At 37.8% G+C, this 22,938-nt stretch overlaps 2 protein-coding genes and 1 long non-coding RNA gene across 7 annotated transcripts in view; 2 read left to right on the top strand and 1 right to left on the bottom strand.

Moving 5' to 3' along the window:
- Positions 1–93: 93 nt before the first annotated feature.
- Positions 94–17,836, bottom strand: STRADB (STE20 related adaptor beta). 2 transcript variants are annotated; one of them, XM_083379528.1, is made up of 12 exons: positions 17,548–17,830; positions 13,735–13,791; positions 13,005–13,085; positions 12,032–12,134; positions 10,565–10,686; positions 9,926–10,034; positions 8,660–8,783; positions 6,817–6,988; positions 3,971–4,075; positions 3,084–3,310; positions 1,860–1,902; positions 94–328 (listed from the first exon to the last, which is right to left on the bottom strand). In XM_083379528.1, the coding sequence occupies exons 2-12, from the start codon at positions 13,744–13,746 to the stop codon at positions 176–178; spliced, it is 1,251 nt and encodes a 416-aa protein (XP_083235654.1). In that variant the 5' UTR covers positions 13,747–13,791; positions 17,548–17,830; the 3' UTR covers positions 94–175. The 2 variants fall into 2 exon arrangements, with proteins under 2 accessions (XP_083235654.1, XP_083235655.1); XM_083379529.1 differs by lacking the exon at positions 3,971–4,075 and having other exon boundaries at positions 17,548–17,836.
- On the top strand, positions 360–1,562 carry LOC310650796. Its single transcript, XR_014494434.1, has 2 exons — positions 360–409; positions 1,039–1,562. It is a non-coding gene; the product is annotated as an uncharacterized lncRNA (long non-coding RNA).
- Positions 17,837–18,104: 268 nt separating the features above from the next.
- TRAK2 (trafficking kinesin protein 2) overlaps positions 18,105–22,938 on the top strand; it is a 38,401-nt gene continuing 33,567 nt past the window's right edge. For 2 of the 4 annotated variants that reach the window (XM_083350098.1, XM_083350095.1), the window contains exon 1: positions 18,105–18,268. The gene's annotated coding sequence lies outside the window, so the exon portion shown is untranslated. Of the gene's footprint in view, positions 18,269–20,102; positions 20,276–22,938 lie in introns of all 4 variants that reach the window. The other 2 variants (XM_083350096.1, XM_083350097.1) reach the window with 2 other exon arrangements.

The raw sequence follows: 22,938 nt of genomic DNA, 5'->3' as shown, positions 1-22,938 counted from the left end.
TGGTCAGAAGCTCACTGGGAAGGTCACAAATAGAAATGACACAACCACGGGGATGCTGCAACGGTTGCCAATCCGAGGACCAAGTTATAAGTCCCTTTTTTCAGTTCTGTTGTTAACATTTGAATGGTCATTGAATGGTTGTAAGTTGAGGGCCGGCTGTATGGTTTTAGTACTCCTAAAATTCCCAATATATCTTTTTCTCATTTGGCAACCTACATTCAGATTTATTCCAGATGGCAGCTGAATGCACTGTTGGTATTTGTGACTGACTACATTTGATAGCAGGAGGCAAGAGTGAAAGTAATGAACTCTTTGTGTCTTCTTTCACCTGAAAATTGAGAAAGCAGTCATTGGAATAATGACCTTACATCACACATCTATTAAAACAATTACGAATACCATCTCAGAGGTTTATGGAAATACAATGCAAGTTCTTCTTGCCAAAATGTTAATTATTGCTACTAACTAAGCTCATAAAAACAGTGATTGCTAATAAGAGACTATGAAAATCAAGGGCTACTTCCGGATAGGTTGTTCAATAGGCCTGATTAAAGATGGCAATTTCATTATAAATTCAGACAAAATAGCCATTCTTTAATCCAGTGGTTCTTAAACTGGGGGATAATTTGGGAATAGCCTCAGGGTAATGAGGAAATTTGTAATTACTTGTTTTTGAATCAAGGATGAAATTCGGACTCACTGCCAAGATTCTTGTGAAAAACCATGGAGTATGGCATTTTTTTGTGGGGATAATGACATTATTCAAGATAGGAAAAATCAGTAATTGGGTCATATAATTTAAGAATCACTGCTTCAGTCAACAGTTTATGCTTATCTCCTTTTCCCTAAATGCAAATAATTACAATTTAATGAAAAATAGAGGCAAGAGTGCCACACAGGCTACCTTGAGCCCCAGAGTGAAAGACAGAATATTAATTGTAATTCATTTATGCAGAAAGATACAAATAAGTAATCCATACTGCAGAAGATATGATGTTATATTGTCCTTAATTGCTAAAAAAGGTGTTTTTTTTTCAGATTGAGAGGTGAAAAGGAAACTCTTTGAACAAAATATATGGAGGAGCAAGTATCCATCCTAACAGAAGATATTTGAATGATCCATACATAATGGGAATGCGCTGGGAACTGGACAAGGAATTTAAATTGTTGCAGAATCATAGCTGAGCTCTTGTGATACTGAATATTATCCAAGGTGCTTGTGATTTTATAAATAGCAATATAGTAGTATTGTGCATTTCCTGAATTAGGCTATAAGCCCCCTCCTTTCTCTCTGTTCAGAATGATATGTGTACAGTATTTGTAATGAAGAAACATTTTATAATAGTGGAATTCCAATGTAAACACACACTATAAAATATGCAATATTTTGTTTATCCCCAACCATGTGTTTCAAAAGAAAAAAGGCTGGCTCTATAAAATAGCTGTGTTTATGCCAGCAGCTATCTCAGTTCTGCAGGTGGGGCAAGGCAAGCAAATATAAGTATTGCCTACCATGGATATGATACTATGGGTTCTTTAAAATAAAACTAAACTGGAACAAATGTTGCAGACTCTAAATTGCAGTTTGGTAACCAAAATCAGAAAGGCAACACCTTAATCTCAAACAGGACTTATAAGTGGACACCACCTATTATACACAAATCAAACTTGCAGAAAAGGCATAATACGTTATTTCACCAGTGCACAAATTTATATATTAAACTCAAACTGCTCCAAACAGATATTTCCTGTTCAAATCAAAGATGTTGCAGCTTCCAGCATCTGATCTGTTTTCTAGACCCAAAGCCTTAGTGATTTTATACAGCTAATATATCTTACAAAATGTATAATAAACTCACCTGCTTGAAAAAATCATGTGACAAAAGGCCCCTTGCTGATGGCCTATATCCCAGAAGGAAAAAACAAAGATTAGATATCTAACCTTTGCAAAGATCTGGCAATTACTTCTTCTCTCTTGTAATTTTAGCAGAATTAGTTGATTGAAAGAAGAATCAATATTTTTCCCATTTTAATTACCGTATTCCATACACATATCCTTGCTACAACAGATTAATAGTTTAAAAATAAAATAATCACCTTTTAATTGACAGAACAGTACATACTAAAACATAAATATTACTGTTGGATAGAAAAATATGTTCCTCTCTAAATGTTCATCTAAATATTTTTTCCAGCTCACATTAACTCCTCTCAGCATGGGGAATGAAAGATGCAGGTTAAATCATCTACTCATACATTATTTCATATATTACTCCTTAAAGGCTCAGCAATCATGGAAAAACAACAACCTGAGATTGAATTATATGAAAATGACACTTAAAAATGTCTGAACATTTACATGAGAATAGTATAATATTTCAAAATTTGATGATTTCATGAAATTTCGGACATTTTTTTAAAAAAATATTTTTTTTTAATTTTGTGGCTGCCCTATGGGGTTGTTATGGGTCTTCTGCTAATTATGAGTAATCATGGATGTCCTGCTGACAATTACAATTTGGTAATAATAATAATAATTTAATTTCTATACCGCCCTTCTCCCGAAGGACTCAGGGCGGTGTACAGGGCAATACAATAAAATACAATATACAAAAGTTTAAAAAAAAATTAAATACTACAGCCCAATTCAATAAGTTAATACAATAATATTAAAATACCCCTAAACCCATCAGACCAGGCCGGCTTGTTCAAATAAGTATGTTTTTAGGTCACGTCGGAAGGAGCGAAGGTCGGGAGCCATCCGGAGCTCAACTGGTAAACGGTTCCAAAGGAAGACATGGCAGACCTTTCTTCCCTTTCAAGGATCAACTCACTGAGCTTAGAAGAAAAGTTTGGGCTCTACAATCTCACCCAGTTGCTAAATTTATAGGACAGCTTCTGTCTCCACAGACAGCAAAGCCACTAACCCACAGGGCTCAAGGCACTTCAGCCACGTGTGGGAACCGAGAGAGAGAGAGATAATAATGTATGATGTTCATATATAAACCAGGCTTTCAAAACATAGTTCTAATTTCAGTTTAAAATAATTAACCTGTAACTTGCACATTATTTTAAAGCATTACCTTTGTTCTGGGTCCTGATGCAAACACAATTCTATCAAGTTATGGAAAGCAGGAGAGAAAGTTTTAGGTGGAGTCTGTAGTCTCTCACTTGTCATTGTCCGTGTCATGCTTTCCCCAATTCCCGAATCAATTCCCGACTGAGAATTTTTTATCCTAGATTCTCCACATGAAAAAGTGTTTATAGCCCAAGGACAGTAAGACGGACCTTTAAGTTTTTGCAACAGCATCTGGTAGAAACATACAGACAATATTGGAGTCATTTTGAAACAGAGAGGCAAAGAAACACCATGACTAAATGAATGCAAAATGTCCAATGTCTGTCTTCGCTTACACAAGAATAGTACATTGTGGCTGCATTAAATAATAAAATTTTGCAAAAGTATTTATCAGAAAAAGTTATAAAACATGCAGTTTTCCCTACAGTTCAGTATTCATTGGGAATTAAATCCAAGTCAATCAATCAGAATAGAGCTGGAAGGGACCATTTTCAGACAAGTGGCTCTCCAGTCTCTTCTTAAAGACCTCCAGTCAGGAAGCACCCACAACTTCTGAAGACAAGTTGTTCCAGTGGTGGGCAAGCTGTTCCACTGGTAAGTGGCATATTGCTTTGCTGCCAAGGAAGGACAATTTAACAAGTAATCAAGAGCAATGCTTCATGGACTGGTCTTTGCATGAACCAAGTAAACAGTGAACTTAAATGAGAGATCATTATATCCAAACCAAATTTACTCAGAACTATACTTCTTAGAGAAGTGAATCTAATTTTTAGAGAATTGAAACTCTGGGTACATAAAATGTCAGAATTAAGAGGTGTCTTGTGCTCTTGATATAATAACAGTTATTCACTTAGTTATTAAGAACCTAATCTAGAGATTTTTATGCTTTACCTGTGTGCGAGGCATATCCTGAAAAGGTACATGCCCATTAGCTAGTTCACAAGCTGTAATGCCCACACTATAGATGTCAGATTTCACATTATATCCATGCATATCCTATAGAAGAAAACACTTATCAGGTAAACTCAATTGTTCAAAGGTTGTCAATGTACACTAGGAAATGGATGCCTACCCAGATGAGAAATATTTAAACATGCCATGTACAATTCTATTTTTGTATATATGGAATAAGTTAGTCTACTAAATAAAAAGGACTACCTCTGAAGCATACAATTAGGCTGTACAGTATTCAACTATTTTAAATATCAATGATATGCAACTTCACAAAAGATCTTCAAAGTGTTCAAGAAATTCATGATTTCATATGTAAACTATACCATCAGTGCTACAATAAATCAAAATCATTTTAATGAAAATATTCATGTATTTGTTCTTGTATTTCCAGCAAAATATTTGATATCAATACAGATGGAAATACTGTTTTTGAAGACATTCTAGCTATAAAGAAATAAAATTAGTCTACACTGCTTTCTCAAGATAAATAAATTAAAAACAATTGAAAATTGTTTTTTAAGAAACATCTTTAACACATGCAATCAGCAAAATGCAGTATTACATACATTGGTCTCTTGCTCCTTGATGTTTTCACATACATCCAAATATAAGTCTATTCTTCTCACCAAATCTGGAGCAAATGTTGCTCCATTCAAATGAAATTATTCAATAAATAGGAAGATTTTTTTTAAAAAAATAATTATATATAGATTGAGAAGTAAAAAAAATCTTATCTACCAAGCTACAAGTGGACCAATATTCTATGTTACAATGTAAAACTTTCAGTAAAGAGGACTTCATTCAGAAGTGGATTGATTCAGGCAGACTACTTTATATTTGTATCTGAGTGTGTACATGTGTGTGCCCAGATGTGTACGTCATCTTATATTAGAAAGATATTTAAAATATATAAACTAATATACACAGATCTATGGAAATCACCTATTTCAAATGGGAACTTCTTCCATATATGATACGATGAAATGAAAAAAGAAGTAAGGGAAGTATATTTTAAGTCTTTGGATAGAAGAATCTTAATATGAAGATGATAGTGCTTCATTATTTATACAATATCCTTTCATAGAAAGCTGAAGGGGTTATATGAACAACTCAAGTACTTCAACAAATGTATTTATTTTCCAGAATACTGGAAATTAATTTCTACCAGAAAGTAATACTAAAAATTTATTTCTCAACAGAAATAGAGGAATTAAAAACAACTATTTTACTATGTACATGTAACAACATACCGTATTTTCTGGCGTATAAGACGACTTTTTAACCCATGAAAATCTTCTCAAAAGTCGGAGGTCGTCTTATATGCCGGGTGTTAGGCTTAGGGGCGGTTTTATTGTCCGATGTTACAGGAAAAACCAGAGGCAACACCCCTCCACACATACACACACGCAGGCAACCTCGGCAGCTCATTGATAGGGGGGGAGGAAGAGGGAGGGAATCACAAAATTGCTGTCCGTTGTCGAGCCCTGCGGGCCCGACACTACGCCGGGGGTCTCGTTCCAAAAACAAGCCCTGCTTCACCTACTCACCCCCCCACACTGCACACGGCTCGCTCCATGACCCGGCGCTCCAACAAACAAGGGAGGAGGTCGCCCGTAATCAGCAAGCCTGACTATCAGCTGATCGTCGGTTCCTGGCTCTGCAAACCCGACGACCAGCTGCTTCACGGCGTTTGCATGCGCCTGCATCGCAGGGCTTTGCTGAGGACCCCGCAGGCACTCAGGAGGACAGCCCAGTCTGCCTTGCCGTACAGGAAGCCTGGGCACTACAAAACATGCCAGCTGTTCCCTTGCCTGCCGACGGACCTGTGCCAGGACTGCATGCTACAGCCTGCGCGCTGGAGGCAAGGGCCGGCTGTTTTCCGTCAGTGTCAGATGGACCAGAGCCGGGGACTGCTGGAGGGCGGCCCTGGGACGTGTGGACGAGCCCGCTGGAGCCAGATACGGATGAGGGGGGGACAGTTGGTTGGAGAGGGATAGGCACACACTGGGAGCACGTTAGCATTTTCACCCGGGTTGGGGTAGAGGGGATTTGGAGAAGAGTCACCCAGGATACTAACAGCAGCAAGGTTTACAACGCTGAAGTTGTCGAGAGTCGGAAGCATGTGGAGGTTAAAGAAACGCAGGCAGGCTCTGGATGCCGGAAGTGTACTTTGTACCTTGCTAAGCACATTGATTTGTGCTTTATATTGTAAGCTGCCCTGAGTCTTCGGAGAAGGGCGGGATATAAATGGGATTTTTTTTTAAAAAAATTGCGTACTACCGCTTGGATCGTCTTGGAGACAGGGAGGGCTGGGCAGGCAGGGAGGGAGAGCTGACCCACCCAATCCAAGCAGACTTTGTATACAGTGGGGTAGTCTTATACGGCGAGTATAGCCCAAACCCTATAATTTAACAGGAAAAGTAGGGGGTCATCTTATACGCCCAGTCGTCTTATACACTAGAAAATACGGTATGTAATTTGTCCTAATTTTCAGCAATAATTTGGCAAGGATAATTGTACACGGGACTATACTGATACAGATACCATTTTAAACAACATGGAATACACATCTTGGAATCATAGTATAACTGCAATGCATCAAAATTCATAGTGCATAGTTTTAGATAAAACATTAAATGCCAATGTTTAAAAATTGTAAAGAATTTTTTAAACATAATTAAGATTAATTTATAGGGTGTAGAATTTAAATACTTAATGAATTTCTGACTCAGTACATAGAGCAGGAAAGCACAGCCACACAATGCAATCTAATATATACTGACCTGCCTTAGTAATTCAGGACTCAGCCAAGGAAGCATAGAAGTACTCAACTGGGGGAAATCATACACAGCTTTTAATTGCTGTCCACTGCTGACTAAACTATAGAGGTGATTTAAGCCCGACAAGTAAACTAGGCCATCCCCTGAAATCAGTATGTGGCTAGCTTTAATACTTCTGAAATACAAACAAACAAATTAATTATATAAAACCCCAATTGTCTTGCTAGAAAAATTATCCTATTAAATACGTATTAAGATTCTGACACATCACCTATGTAGGTTTGTTTCTTCTCAACAGCTATGATCTTTTCTATAGCTTAAAGGTTATACTATTCTTTATTTATCAGAAACAGAATTGAAGCATACTGCTTATAATAATAATAATAATAATAAATATTAAAACCTTTATTGTCAAAGTACATGTGAACATTGAGATTAGCTGAGCCTCCCCCCATGCTCTCCCCCCAACACACAGTGACAACAAACCCTCCATCCTACCACACCATGTGAACCAACTACACCACCCACCGGCCTCTTGATGCTGCTCTTGCTTGTGTTACTCTTGAATTTAGTTAAGAATTATTCTTGACTTAAGAAATAGCAGATCTCATTCACATGAAGATATATCTAGCAAAGATGCTCACCTCAATACTGTATAAATGATGCCTTGATTTGAAGTGACAATTTCAAATGATCGGTTAAATAGGCCTCAGCCCAAGAAGGTACCAACTCTTTCTTTCTACTTCTCTGCAAGCCTGGGATGAAAAACTGGCTTGCAGGCTGGATTCATCCCACAAAGCCTCCCTAACCAACCATACAAAAAGTTCAGCTTATAATTACATGCACAGAGAGAAAATGGAGAGCGACTGGGTGGCTTCCTCTGTGGGCTAGGCTAGAATGAAACAGAAAAGGTTCATGGGCAACCATTACCAGTTTATAGCCCTCAATCTTTCCAGTACTGAGGAAGATTTTAAAAAAACTCACATATGAAATATATGAGTAATCCTTTGGTCAGTGCAACATAAAGAGAATTATTCTAGGTTAATGTGACCCACTTTTTCACATTATTTTTTTCTAATTCTCTTCCCGCCTCTCCCAGATTTCAAGTTTAAATATTTGATAGGAAAATTAGCTTAGTGACTCCCCTCCCCTTTTCTCCCCCAAAATGCGAGTTTAAATATTGCATGAGTTCTAATTTTAATAAAGCTATAAGTATTGTATTATATGTTTTTATTTGTTCATTTGTTTTCCACAAAACTATGTAGGGATCTTGCTACCTCAACATACTCAGTTTATACCTGAGGGTACCTACTAGAACTCTATAATGTAACTTAAGCCCTTCTAAAGTAGAAGTTATAGCGTATAGAACACGTCCATATTACTTCACTGCAAACAACTGTGATAATAATTCAGAGAGATCATTTAGCTATACACAAGTGCTCCTACAGATGGCTCAAGCTTTCCTTTTGTCCTATCTCTTGTGCCAATTCTCCACAAAGTATTTAGAAATGTCAAATACTTCTTAAAATTTAAGAGTCAGCAATTAGAGGCCAGGGGAAGGAACTCTTAATGAGCTCATGCATCTCATCAGAAAATACCTTAAAGTTTCATATTGTAATACACTCAAACACAATATATTAAAATAATTGGAGTATTTGTGGAGGTTTAATCTATTTTAAAGCATTTTGGAATTCCATCTGAGAATGAGAAATGAAAACAAATTGTTATGCTTGGTAAGGACATACATCTTAATCAGAGAATGCTACTAAAAGAAAATAGATAAAATAATCATAGAACTTTTCAAGCTCCAGCTTGGATGGATTCCAATAAAGTTCTTCCATATTACCTGTGAATATAACCATGTTGATGCATATAGTTCAATCCACTAATTGCACCAAAGAGGATATTTCCTATTAAAGCTTCACTCATGCCTTCAGGGAAGTAAGTCCTCAGGAGACAACTGGCTGAATCTAGAAAAAAAGAGCCCAAGGTTTATAATAAACCTTTATTGTCAAGGTACAACATGTGTACATTGAGATTAGCTGAGCCTCCCCCCGTGCCCTCTCCCCCCAACACACAGTGACAACAAACCCTCCATCCTACCACACCATTTGAACCAACTACACCACACACCGGCCTCCCAAGTCAATTCTGCATAAAATTATGTCCCATTTAAAAGCCTAACAGCCCACGGATAAAAGCTATTTTTCAGCCTGTTGGTACGGCTGGCTATATTCCTGTATCTCCCACCGGATGGTAGGAGAGTAAAGAGATACCGTCCAGGATGTGAGTCATCCCTGAGAATCTTCCTCACTCTTCCAAGGCAACGAGCCCTGGCGATGTCATCCAGTGGTGTCAGGAAACAGCCCACAATGTCTTGTGCTGTACTCACCACCCTCTGTAATACTTTCCTATCCGCCGCTGTCAGACCAGCATACCAAACCACAATACTATACGAGAGGACGCTCTCTATAGTAGACCGGTAAGAGGGTCATTAGCTGTTGTTCTACCCTGTTCTTCCGCAAGACCCTAAGAAAGTGAAGCCTCTGTTGGGCCTTTCTAGCCACCTGAGTTGTGTTGACTTTCCAGGTCAGATCTTCACAGAGGTAGACTCCCAGAAATTTAAAGGAGGAAACTCTCTCTACACAGTCCTCCCCGATGTAAAGTGGGGCAGGTTCCGCCTTTTTTCTCCGGAAGTCTAACACCATCTCTTTCGTCTTGCCGATGTTTAGGTGCAAGTTGTTGTTAGTAGTAATTCCTCATAATATCTTTATAAATATAGGAAGGTCAGGGCTGGCCCAGATATTTTCTACCATAATTAGGATGATCAAATTCATTCATCTTTTGCAATGTTTCAAAAGAAGCTCAAGAAGAGCTCCTGGGTAGAATATAGATGTATATGATCAAAGAAGCACATTAGCACTGGCCTCTAAAGCCCACAACTGAAGCAATTCTGTTTCAAAAGGTGGTCTCAATGGTTTCCCCTTTTAAGTAATTATTCCACTTAGAAGTATAAAAGATTGCACAAACTAGGTACCAATAAACTGAATTGCTCTGCATGTGCAGAAGGAATTTAATAATAAGGATATATTTTTGTAAACAGAGTACTTACTGTAAGCCATGAAAGGGGAAATAACCCAAAGCCACCTTCCAGCAGTAAACATTGCCCAAAAAGTCAAGATATTTGGATGTCGGAAAAAGTGGGATAATATCACCTCATTCTAGAGAAAGAAAGGTTTTAATAATCTAAAAGACAGGAAGTACTCCATACAGTTTTAGCCATAGGACAATGTGTGTGTGTGTGTGTGTGTGTGTGTGTGTGTGTGTGTGTGTGTGTGTGTGTGCGCGCGCTTTCAAATCATTGTTGACTCATGGACTAGTCCCTGAAGTTTCTTGGCAAAGTTTTTTGGAAGTAGTTCACTCTTGCCTCTTTCCTAGGGCTGAGAGTAACTGGCCCAAGGTCACTCAGCTGGATTTTTCATTAGGCAGGACTAGAACTCACAGTCTCCTAGTTTCTACCCTACCTCATTATAAGGCACTAATGATCTGAAAACAATCCTTGAATCAGAAAAAAATAGATGGCTCATTATAATGTCAGAAATATAAAACCGAAATTACTTGAGAAGACTATATGCATGAAATCTGCATGAGCATATTTCCAGATTTCTTTGCATATCTAGAATTACTAGGAATATGGGGATACAGGTAAAAGTCTCAACTTATTATATATCAAGTTTAAAATCATGTTTACTTGTAAAGCTTTTAAGAGTTCTTCAGAACATCTTTCCAGATCTGTAATTCTTACAGCCACTAGTGTTCCTGTCGGGATATGACGGGCGAGGTAGATTGAAGTTAAGTTGTTGCATCCCTTTCCTATAAAGAAAAGTTAATATACCACTTAAAATTCTAATTAATTCACTAATAATCTTTTGGAATGGATGATACACAAATAAGGTAAATAAATAAATCATTTTTATGACTCAGAAATTCTCAACTATTGTGAAAAAGAACACCTTTCAAAGCAAGCATAATTAAATATCTGACTTGAACTAGAAGACAACAATCTGATTCTGAAAGCTATTTCCTAGTTGAAACAATCTAAAGCAGTTTTAAAAAGAGGATTACAGATAGTCCTCATTTAATGATCACAATTGGGACTGGCAACTGTTGCTAAGCAGTACAGTCATTAAGTGAAACATCACATGGCCACATCAGACTTATGTCAATTCTATACAATTGTTAAGTGAATCATCCCCAGTTATTAAGCACAATGTCATGTGACTGTAACTTGCAACTTCCTACTGGATTCCCCATTGACTCTGCTTGCCAGGGGCCAGCTTTGAAGCTCACAAATGGTGATCATGTAACCATCCGATGTTATAATTGCAAACCAATTGTGACGCACCCAAATTGTGGGCATGTGACTATGGGGATACTATAATGGCCATAAATTTGAGGGCCAATCAAAAATCTAATTTTTCAGCACCATTATAAGTTTGAATGGTCACTGAACAATGCTGTCCTTAACTGTATTATGCTCTGGGAACTATCAAATAATAGACCCCAAGTGTAATTTAGAAATTTACATAGTATTCAGAACAGATCAATGAATATTGGTATAGCATATTAAATGTTTAAGGCAATAATGTACCAAAAAATGAAATAAGAATCAAAATTAGTATTTTAATAGGGATTACCAATTGAAATTCATTTGAAATAATTCTTAAGCAGCTCATTAGCATAACAGATATCTTCATATCAATTACCAGCACCATGTGCTAATATCATACAAAGATGCTTGTGTAATACCATCGTGAAGAGGCAATATTCCAATCTTATTCACTCAAGTAGGATCTGAGGCAATGAAAAAGAATGCAAACATGCATTTTCTTCTGGTTAAAAAAGAGGTGATAGATATTGCATCTGAAAAACAATTATTCATGCACGATTCCACAATGTAAGTTATCCTTATACTACTGAAGCTATCATGAATAAAAAAGACCAATATCAAGACTTGCTAAATCAAAGGCAAGACAAGAAGTTAAATGGAAATAGATTGTAAAATACAAGCATTAATGAAGATAAAACTATATTTCAGACCTATCAGCAGGGCATGGCAAAGGGTAAAATTTCCTATCTATATCTTCAGTTCAAGTATACACTAAAGATCTCTCACTTAAGACAAAATAGGAGCATCTTTCCATCACAAAACAATCACCTATTTCCACCTGGAGATCATAGTGTGATACATCAGAGGACCATGGTATCTGTTCATCTCCTCTTTGAGTTGATTGGCCCCAACATACAGCAAGTTCTTCTGTCTGTATAGCAAAAATATTTATTAACTTTTATTGTTTAAAATGGTGTCATTTCACATAAATTTTGAAAATCTGCCAATATTCCTCCTGTCTATGTATCATTTCAAAAGCACCAACTGATTTTCAGTTTTGCCTGGTTTTTCATGGCAAGAACTTCTTTAATTGGGGTGTGATTTTTTTATCAAGTTCAGTGTGTTTAATTTCTAAAGAACCCTATATGGCTGATTAGATACAGTACACCTTTCACTCTAACAACCAATCCATGAAAAAGCCAGGCAACCCTTTTCACTCAAAATATTATACAGTGTAAGTCCATTAAAACCAAAATACTAAAAAATATATCCTATTTAAAATGCTACTATATACTCTACAGGACAAAAAATGTATTTGGTATGTAATTATAATTCTCAAATATATAAATAGTTCTCACTTATTAACCCACTCATTCGGTGATCATTTGAAGTTGCAACGGTGTTAAATGTGTGGCATTTACGACTGGTCCTCAAAGTTACAGCCGTCACACAGTCATATGATTGAGATCTGGCAACCACCTTGCACTTGCAGAGCTGTTGCACTGCCCAGCAGCCATGTGATAACCATTTATGACCTTCCCTGCTGGCAACAGCAAGTTACCAGCCTGCTTGCAAGTCACTTGTGAGTTGCATCTTCCTGCTGGGTTCCCCACTGATTTAGGTTTTTGGAAGCCAGCAGAAAGTTGCGAGGAGGTCTTCTCTTAATGACCTGTACTTCTCATTTAACAACAGCAATGGGGACAGTCAGGACTGCCAAGTGACATTTTATCACAAGCGAAGACACGATTGTAATAGGAAACATAATACTGGTTCTGTTAAAGTGAGATGAATTTTATCTTACCAAGTCTTGACTACTGATGTTTTCCAATTGCTTTTCTACTCTAATGGATTCAACTCGTGTCCGTAGAATACAGGAACAGTCCTAAAAGAAATATGAAAGTAGAGAAATAAAGCCTTTAAAATGTAACTCACTAATCTACACTCATCTGTTATGATATGAAACTGCAATCTTACTGCATAGTAATAATGAATTAAAGTCAATACACACCAAATCATCTTGGTGGGTTTAGGGACATCTAAGAGCCCATTTTTAAAAATCATGATTAAACACACTTTTTCAAAACTACAGTATAGTTCTCTGAATTCAAAGCTACATAAATATGAGAGATGCTGGACTTAATCATCCGAGTAACTCCCTTTTTATGACCCTGTAAAGTGACCCTTCCAATTATTAATTTTATCCCTGTAATCTTTAGTTTGGGATACAACAACTTGTTGTGGGGCCCGAACCTGAACATTATATTAAGATGTAATAATCATTTTAATGTATATTAAGATGTAAGAGGAGGGGTTACAACACAATTTGGGGCTATATTCTTACAGTTCAAAGAAGATTCTATTTCAAAGCTTTCATTCTGGAAAGTGAACCAGAGTTGTGACCCTTTCTCTGCAATGCTCTGCAATGGACAAAAGAATCTTATTCTCTTTATATCTCTTTATTATATTTCCAACATTTATATAATATAAGTATAAACTTAACATGTGCTAGATTAAAACAAATATATGCTTACCAAGCAAGACATGGAACTGTTTTAATTCATGGAAAATATCATGTTAATCCATTTATTCTGAAATAGAACATTAAGATATTAAAGATTACAGTACATTCAACATCCAGATATCAACCAAAGATGTCTCTTTTCCTCTTTGGCCATAAATATCCACAGAAATCCTCCAGCATATAGTGTTCTGGACAGAATTAACGATCCCTAGCACAACTCATCAAAAATATTTAAAATCATATTCAAGCATTATTGGAGTTATAGCAGAAGCCTTTTCAGGACATGATTTAAACAAAGAACAAGAAGAAAATATTGGGCTTTAATTTCTTTATATGGTCTGTATTAAGACTGAGCTATCACATGTCTGAAATCAGTCCATGTGACCATGACAGTAACTTAACCACGATTGGTACCCATAGCTTATAAGGTTTACAAAACTTAACCACAGCACCACTTGTCTGAACTAAATTGAGAAATGTTTCTTTCTGCTGCTTTTGAACATGAGATAGAAACTGGAGGTAAGTACATATGGAGAGTAGGGAAATTAACAACAGCAAGAAAGCTGGTCACCACCTCCTTTTAACTCTAGTGCTGGTAATGATCTGGCATTATATTTCTTTTTACTAAAATATAACCCTCTGTCAACCTTAACAAATGAGGCACAATTGGTTGTGATTTGACATACTGACTGAATATACTGACAAGACTGAGTGGCTGTGCGTACCGGCATCTCTGGACGTTCAGGACATCCCACCCCTCTCTATGGGGGGTGAGTTATTACCTCCTGTAGATAGGGCTCGCAACTTGGGAGTCCTCCTAGATTCACAGCTTTCCCTAGAAGACCATATAGTAGCTGTGACTAGGGGGGCCTTCGCCCAGGTCCGCCTGGTGCGCCAGTTGCGGCCCTATCTAAACCGGGATGCCTTACGTACGGTCACTCATGCACTCGTGACCTCTCGTCTTGACTACTGCAATGCTCTCTACATGGGGCTACCCTTGAAGACCACCCGGAGGCTTCAACTGGTGCAGAATGCAGCCGCGAGAGTTGTGTTGGGAGTTTCCCGACACTCCCATGTCACACCTTTGCTCCGCGAGCTGCATTGGCTTCCAGTTGTCTTCCGGGTGAGGTTCAAGGTGTTAGTAATGACCTATAAAGCCCTACATGGCATGGGTCCGGAATACCTTGGAGAGCACCTGCGGCCGGCGTCAACTTCCCTCCGCCCAGTACGGTCCCACAGAGAGGGCCTCCTCAGGGTGCCACCAGTCAAAGAATGCCGACTGGTGGCCCCCAGGGGGAGGGCGTTCTCTGTGGGCGCACCGGATTTATGGAACCATCTTCCGGTCGAGCTCCGGATGGCGCCTGATCTCCGCTCCTTCCGGCGTGATCTTAAAACCCACCTTTTTGAACAAGCCGGCCTGACCTGATGTAATGGGGTTGGGTTTTATAAATTAACTTAACTTTTAATTTGTACTAATTTATTACGGGCACCATTGTTTAATTACTTTTAATAATTTTAAATTTTTGTATCTTGTTTTTACTATGTATTGCCCTGTTCACCGCCCTGAGTCCTTCGGGAGAAGGGCGGTATATAAATTAAACAAACAAACAAACAAACAAATAAATAAACAAACAAATAAATAAATAAATATTTATGATTGCATGTCAAATTAACAAATCATGCAAACATATTATTTGAGCAACCACTTTTTTGAAAAAATGTACTATTCCTTTCTATAGACATATTTTATAAAATTGTATGTCCAGAAATGAACTCTGGGGAAATTATTTCCAAAATTCTTTGCATCAACAATGCTTTTCATCACACAAACAACACAATAATATTCTCCTCGATGTCTGCAGTTCCTTTTAAAGGGTTTCCCTTTAAACAAAGCATGCTAAGACTTTAAAAATACGGAAGATTTTAAACTCAGAGTTTGCACACATATACCTAAGTCATCATCTCACAAATCCAGCCTTCTCAAATGCCAAAGATTTTCTGTAAGTTATTGTTTTAATATTATTAGCTAAGATGGGAGTAAATACACAGGTGGAAAACATATATATATATATATATATATATATATATATATATGTATGTGTGTGTGTGTGTGTGTGTGTGTGTGTGTGTGTGTGTGTGTGTGTGTGTGTGTAATACTTGTTAACTATTTAGATTACCTTGCTAGGCCCCAAACATGGGGCAAATCTTTATTTCCTGTTTCAGCCTATCTTGAAGGCCATCAAACAGGCAGTAGTCACACCGGTGACAGCTCATATATTTATGTAAATTACTAACAAAGAATTAAGGGAGACTGATATGCATTTCAAACTTATTAGTTTTCATCAGTCAGGCATACCCTTCTGAGATTCGAACCTGGTTCGAATCTCAGAAGGGTATGGCTGACTGATGAAAACTAATAAGTTTGAAATGCATATCAGTCTCCCTTAATTCTTTGTTAGTAATTTACACACACACACACATATATATATGTTTTCTGAGGTTTTCGCGGGTGTTTGTATGTGGATCTTTGGTCATTCGGGTCAATTCTACGCGGGAAAAGAGAGAGAGAGAGAGAGAGAGAGAGAGAGAGAGAGAGAGAGAGAGAGAGAGAGAGACTACAACCTACCCATATTGTCCCCTTAGTAAGATCACAGATTCTTCCATTAAAAAAGGATTGTGTATATCCCTTTCAGAGGCAGCTTGGTGAAATGGTTAAGGCATCAGGCTAGAAACCAGGAGATCTGCCTTAGGCAGAAAAGCTAGCTGGGTGACTTTGGGCTATCATTTTACTGAACCCTAGGAAAAAGGCAATGGTAAACCACTGCTGAAAAATCTTGCAAAGAAAACTGCAGCGACTTGTCCAAGCAGTTTCTGAGAATCAGACATGATTGAACGGAAGAAAAAAATATTTATGCCTTAAAGATGAACATGTTAATTTTATTATAAAAGCTTTTCTCAATTTGGACTACATCATCCATCTTAGCTTAAAAAAAAGCAAGAGTCAGGAATTATAGCCATCAATAGATTCTAACTTTAACAAACTCTTAAGAGTTTTCCATCCCACTCCCTCTCCCCAAATATATTACAAACTACCACAAAATAAGGATGAAGGAACACAGAAGGAGCAAGTCAGATGCCTAAGGTCAATATTCAAATCATTGAAATGTATTAGGAAGATGCAGGGGACAACTCAATCCATAACAGAAAGATATGTCAGTCTTGCTTAAACGGTTGAACTGTTTGTTGGGCTAAATGCAGACAGGTATAATAAAAATACCTGTATTCAAGCTGCATATAGGATCCAAGATATATCATGCTAGGCATCTTAACGTTAACAAATACTAGTGCTAACCTTCCAGTAAGGACTATGAACGTAGAACCTTCAAAATCGCATAGGCAGCCTAGAGAAGCAACATAAACATAAAGTTTTGTCAGAGTGCATGATATAATCCAGGGGTCTTCAAACTTGGCCCTTTTATGACTTGTGGACTTCAACTCCCAGAATTCCTCAGCCAGCAAAGCTGGCTGAGGAATTCTGGGAGTTGAAGTCCACAAGCCATAAAAGGGCCAAGTTTGAAGACCCCTGATATAATCCATTAGAAAGACGCAACCACTTCATTCTCCCAATGAGTCACAACTAATTCAGCCGGAATAAGAAGCAACTAGGAAAGTTTTCAACTTTTCCCTCTTACGGGAACTGTGTAGGGAGGTGACTTTGGGCGTCCTGCCTTCCTATTCCACACGTACGCTCGTTCCTTCCCACTTTGCACGGACTCTTTTTCCTTTACACCCGGCCCGACCTCAACTTGCGTCTGTTTGTTACCTTCTGCGAATTTACCAGGAACTCTGCCCCATAGCGCCTCGTTGGGGCTTCCTCCAGAGCAGAATCACCCCCGAGCGAATTAGGCTTGATCCGGGGCGCGCCTGCCTTGCTTCCCCGCTTCTCGGTGAGCAGAGGCGGGAAGCGTCGGGGTGGGGTGGGGCAAACGCCCCCCAGTACCCTGAGGCAGACCGAGAGCCGTCCGCCCTCCACCAGCTCTTTTTCCAGAACAAAACGACCGACGACGGTCCCCAGGCCCCTAAAAACTTTAGGCCCCGCCTCCGCCCTCCCAGAGCGGACTGCGAAGGAGTCCAAACCGGCGGAGGAGACCAGCACGAGCGCCTCCCACTTAAGGACTACGAGCCCCATAGTGCTCTGCGGTTCATATTCGCTCGAGGGACGTTTCCAAGGGGGGGAGGAGGAATGGAAGGAGCTGTTCCCGCCCCACTGTTGCACGATGGGCATCGTAGTTTCAAAAACCAACGGAGGGAGGGGTGGCCGAAGCCATTCGACGAGCTCCTTACGGGATAGGCAGCTCGACCTCCTTTCCGGGGGGCCGCCATCTTGTAGTCCAGCGTGACCGCCTCCTCTCTCCCGACCCCTCCCACGTTGCCTCGCTGCGTCCGGTGCTCCGAAAGAGGGAGAGGCAGCTGCCGCGCGTAGCTTGAATGGAGTGAGGTGGAAGCGCCCAGGTGGGGAAAAAAAAAGTCAAACCCAGGAACCGGTAAGGAGCAAGGGAGGGGGAGTTGAGATCATGGCTCCGCGTTTTCCCTGGTTTTTATGCACCCGCCCATTGCTGCCTTCTGTCCTTCTCTTTCTCTTCTTCCATATCTACAGTCGGTTCCCTCGTCCCTTCTTCCTCCAATTCCGTGTTAGATGGATATTATCTTGAAGAAGAAACCCTGGAGCGAGAATTTGATCTGGGCTCCAAAACGACCGCGAGATGCTTTCCTTCCAAGAGATTAGCAAATCTGACCTGTGTCCATTATTAGGGCTGGAGGGAGTCGAGCATGACAACGATTGCGTTCTCACACTCTTCCCTCCTTCCCTTCCTCCAGTGTTGCCTGGTCCTCCTCACCTCCGTTTGAAAAGGGTCCCTGTCCCCAGATTTTCACCCCTGCCTTTCTCTCCTATTTCACCTGCCGTTTCCATCTCCTGAACAGGCTCTGCTCTTTCCTCTCGTAGCTCTAACGAGAAATGTTCAAAAGCTTTTTAAATTCCATTTATATCCCGCCCTTCTCCGAAGACTCAGGGCGGCTTACAAGCTTAGCAGTAGCCTTCATTCTATGTATATGCCTGCTTATTAGGGCTTTCACACACACCCCCAAGCGGCATTATTACAAAGTCAGCTTAATTGCCCCCAACAATCTGGGTCCTCATTTTACCTACCTCGGAAGGATGGAAGGCTGAGTCAACCTTGAGCCTGGCGAGACTCGAACCTGCATAATTGCAGGCAGCTGGTGTTACTTTAAGGAGACATTAGCCCACTGCTCCACCAAGGCTCTTTTAAAAAAAAAGAATCAAAAGCCAAGTTGGAAAAAGAGGGGGCTGTTCCGTGAGCATCTGCGGTTTGCACATTTTTGTATCAGTGCCTCATATAAATCCATCCCAAGCTCCAAGCAGTTGCTGGTGTTGATATTTTTTTGTCATTGACGTCTTGCCTAGGACAGTCGAGATTAGCCGGTGCCTGTTTCTCCCTCCCACCGTTCTTTAGGGAAATTATAACAATCGGCTCTTTCTCTATTTCGGGATTAGCTCACTTGAATCCGTAGTCAAGGAATGAAAAGTAATTATTTATTATGAGCTCCGAAGCTGGTACCGTTGTTTGTTGGCATGGGCAATCAAGGAAGGGTAACCATGTCTATGGACTACAGTAATCAGGTTGATTTTAAGTATCAGCAATGCACTTATTAAAACATATGTATTGAGTCTTTAGTTTTATAACCACACCTAGCTGCAGTCTCTTGGCATTTAATAGTACACATATTTTGATCAATTCAATGAATTACACTATAAATAAATATAATCATAATATAAACTTAAAAGTATAAAATAAAAATAAAGACTGAGTTATATCAATTCATCTTTCAAAGACTCTCCAAAAATGAAAGCTAAAATGGGGGCCAATCTGATTTCTAATGGGAGTCAATCTACTAACAACAAAATATTCTTTTTTAAAAAAATTGATAAGCAAATAAATAAAAATAACAAATTAAAAGAAAATAAAAACAAAAACCTTGATGGACCATTGGGTCTTTTTCTGTTATCAGTTTTCTATGTTTCTAATGACAATTTTCAGTGATAATCAGTGCCTGATTTTACATAATACTAATGTACAATGTGGTTTATTTGTTTTTAAGATAGTAAGAGATGCAAATCCATCCCAAGTAAGAATCTGTGGGTTACAAATTATAGAAGATAATTAACATGTATTACATCAAAACCAAACTACTTTATGAGTTAATATTATATGTGAATCAAAGCCATGTTTTAATGTAAACTGTTAACTTTATTACTAACTTCATAACAAAGAATTAAATTTTTTATTTGAAAATTAGCATTTATTATTCAAATGAACAGAAGATTAGATAGAAGATGGACTTTCTGAAAAGTCAGATAAAGCAGATCGCATATGTTACTCAAAGTCATTCAGTTGGAGCAAACTTTTTCCATTGTAAAATTGATATCAGAAAGCAAATATGTGTATCCATCTGTAAGAAGATTAAGGCAGGTAAGGATTTACAGGTAGTTCTTAACTTACAACCTCAATTAAGCCCAAAATTTCTCTTGCTAAGCAATACAGTTAAGTGAATTTTGTCTCATTTTACAATCTTTCTTGCCACAGTTGTTAAGTGAATCGCTGCAGTTGTTAAGTTAGAAATGGTTGTTAAGTGAATCTGGCTTCCCCATTGACTTTACTTGTAAGGGGGGGTGTCACAAAAGGTGATCATGTGATCCCAGGACATTGCAATTGTCATAAATATGAGTTGCCAAGTGTCTGAGTTTTGATCATGGGGATGCTGCAACAGTTGTAAGGGTGAAAACGGTCATAAGTCACTTTTCAGTGCCATTGTAACATCAAATGGTTATTAAATGAACTACTTGTCTGTCTCTCTCTTGTATATCAGAAGCGTTCTAAGGGGTGCAGGGTACAGAAAAGGTTGGGAGCTGCTGGCATAGACAAAAAACCCTTTGTGCTTAGTGTTTATCCTTGAAGATTGCTATATTGTTGAATAATATCCTTTATGGTATACGGTATCTTGTTCTCAAAAATATTAACCATATGGCTTGGGGAAAAAGAGTTCTTGATTAAGGTTAAGATGCAAGCCTGAACAAGCTGCATAATATATTGCCAAGTATATTATTGATGATGTAACATTCAGGTGGATAATAATTGATGAATTTTTAAAAAATCAGATTATTTTATTTAAATCAGATATTTTCTTATTTTTATCAAATTTATTTTAATAAAATGCTTTTGGAGTAAAAATCTATCTAAATATAGTTTTCTATTTAACTTACATTAATAATTTAGTTTATTCAGTATGAAATGGAGCTTAGTTATGTAGCATGAGGCTGTATATTCTGCAGTATTTACATTTTGGTAAACTCATTCAATGAATCCAAGCTCTGCAAGCTGAGATAACATGCACTGCAGTGATGCATTCGCACAATTTCTTTCTTAGCCTAACTCACTTCACAGAGTTGTTGTAGTGGAGAAAATAGGAGAAGGAAGGAGTATTAGATATCTTTGCCGCTTTGAGTTATTTATAAAATAATAATGATAATAATGGAAATAGCAGAAGAGAAGAGAAAGAATTAGAAAAAAAATCACAAAAGACAAAGAGCTGCAAATAGTAGAACAACTATGTCAAAAGAAAGTAAAAATAGTATCAGTAGTAATGAGGGCCTTGGGTACAATCCCAAAACATCTGGAGCACCACATGAACACCACTGGCATTGACAAAATCACCAGTCAGTTACCAAAGTTTACTTGGGACAGCTTACATCCTGCAATGATACATTTAGCACCATCAAATAATAACATCTGCCTATCTTGGCTCCTTGGGAGAAACTCCATAAGTGGATAAAAATGCTTAATTATTATTTTCTTACTTTCAAAAATTTGCGTTAACACAGGGTTCATTCAAATTTTCCAAATTAAAATATTCAAAATTTTCTAATAGGATAGTGCTGAAATGACAGGATCATCTGTGATTTCATAAACTATCTGAAAACACAGTTGTTAGAAAAATAGCATTACTGTACAGTTCATTTTTGTCTTATTTTTATAGGCAGTAGATAAAACAAAATTGTACTATTTTTTTTGTTGCCAATCTAGTAATACTGCAGTCTTTTACTCTTCCAGCATTTAGATTTTCAAAAAGGTTTTATGTTTATATGTTTTAGTTATGTTTCGATGACAATAAGCCTGACATATCATTGAATGTTGTCAGTATCTGAATAATGCTGCTGGAAAAACCCCAGGCAAAGATTTCTTTTTAGGTTGATATGCAGGATATATTCTTAACTGAAAAATCATATAGTTAATTAAATTATATTTGTGATTCTGACAAAGCTTATAAATTATATAGAAATTGTTCGGATTTGTTTCTAAGAAGCTGTCTTTAACTAAATCACAGTAATGTTTTTCCAAGGTGGAGAACTTTTTATCTATGAATGGCTGTTGACTGACATAAAGGATCAGTATGTTAATAAACAGAAGCAAAAATAACCAAATATTTGGAGAGTTTTAAATAATCCTTATGATGGTGTTTCTATGTCTATATTTCTCTGTATTTTGAATTCTTGAAGGTAATAACCATTCTCATTTCTGAGTGAAAAGTAGAGGATCCTACTTTTTATGAATAAAAAGCAGGTGAAAAATTTATGAATGTTATAAAATTAAAATTTGTTAATTTAAATGTTTTTTTAATTTTAAAAAGGCTATTTCCCCCTGATTTAAATAGTCATTTGTGACAGAAGTTTTCCTTCTCCTCTAATGCATCTTGAAGAACTATGTAAGAACTTTATAGAAAGCAGATTAAAATGTAGCAAAAAATAATGAAGCAATTGCAGATTCAGATAAACATATTACTGAGGGACATCTAGAATTTCTAGCCAAGAAGTACTATGAAATCCACTTATGAAAATCTTGCTAAGAAAATTGTTAGGACTTACCTAAGCAATTTCCTGGAGTCATGACTAACCTAAACACAAAATAGAAATTGTTATATTTAGGATATTATTGTCTAGCTTCAAACTTTTGAGCATGATTCTTAAGCAAGCTAAGGTTACTTAATGGAAATGTTAAAAAAATAGTGTGCAATCCTTTAAGAAAGAAGGCTATAATACTTTTAAGTTATGTAAAATATGATTAACCTGTTTTTTTTT

This window comes from Vipera ursinii (genome assembly GCF_947247035.1).
Source record: "Vipera ursinii genome assembly, chromosome: 1".
NCBI classification, from domain to species: Eukaryota; Metazoa; Chordata; class Lepidosauria; order Squamata; family Viperidae; genus Vipera; species Vipera ursinii.
Note: the sequence above shows the minus strand (reverse complement) of the source record. Positions and strands in the feature narration are given on the sequence as shown.

Bases quoted from the DNA above. Each gene is read 5' to 3' on its own strand.
- STRADB (XM_083379528.1), bottom strand. The intron at 10,035-10,564 runs GTAAACATGATT...TTCTTTCTCTAG, and splicing joins AACTCTTAAAAGCTTTACAA to AATGAGGTGATATTATCCCA. The intron at 6,989-8,659 runs GTAATATGGAAG...TTTGTATTTCAG, and splicing joins CAACATGGTTATATTCACAG to AAGTATTAAAGCTAGCCACA.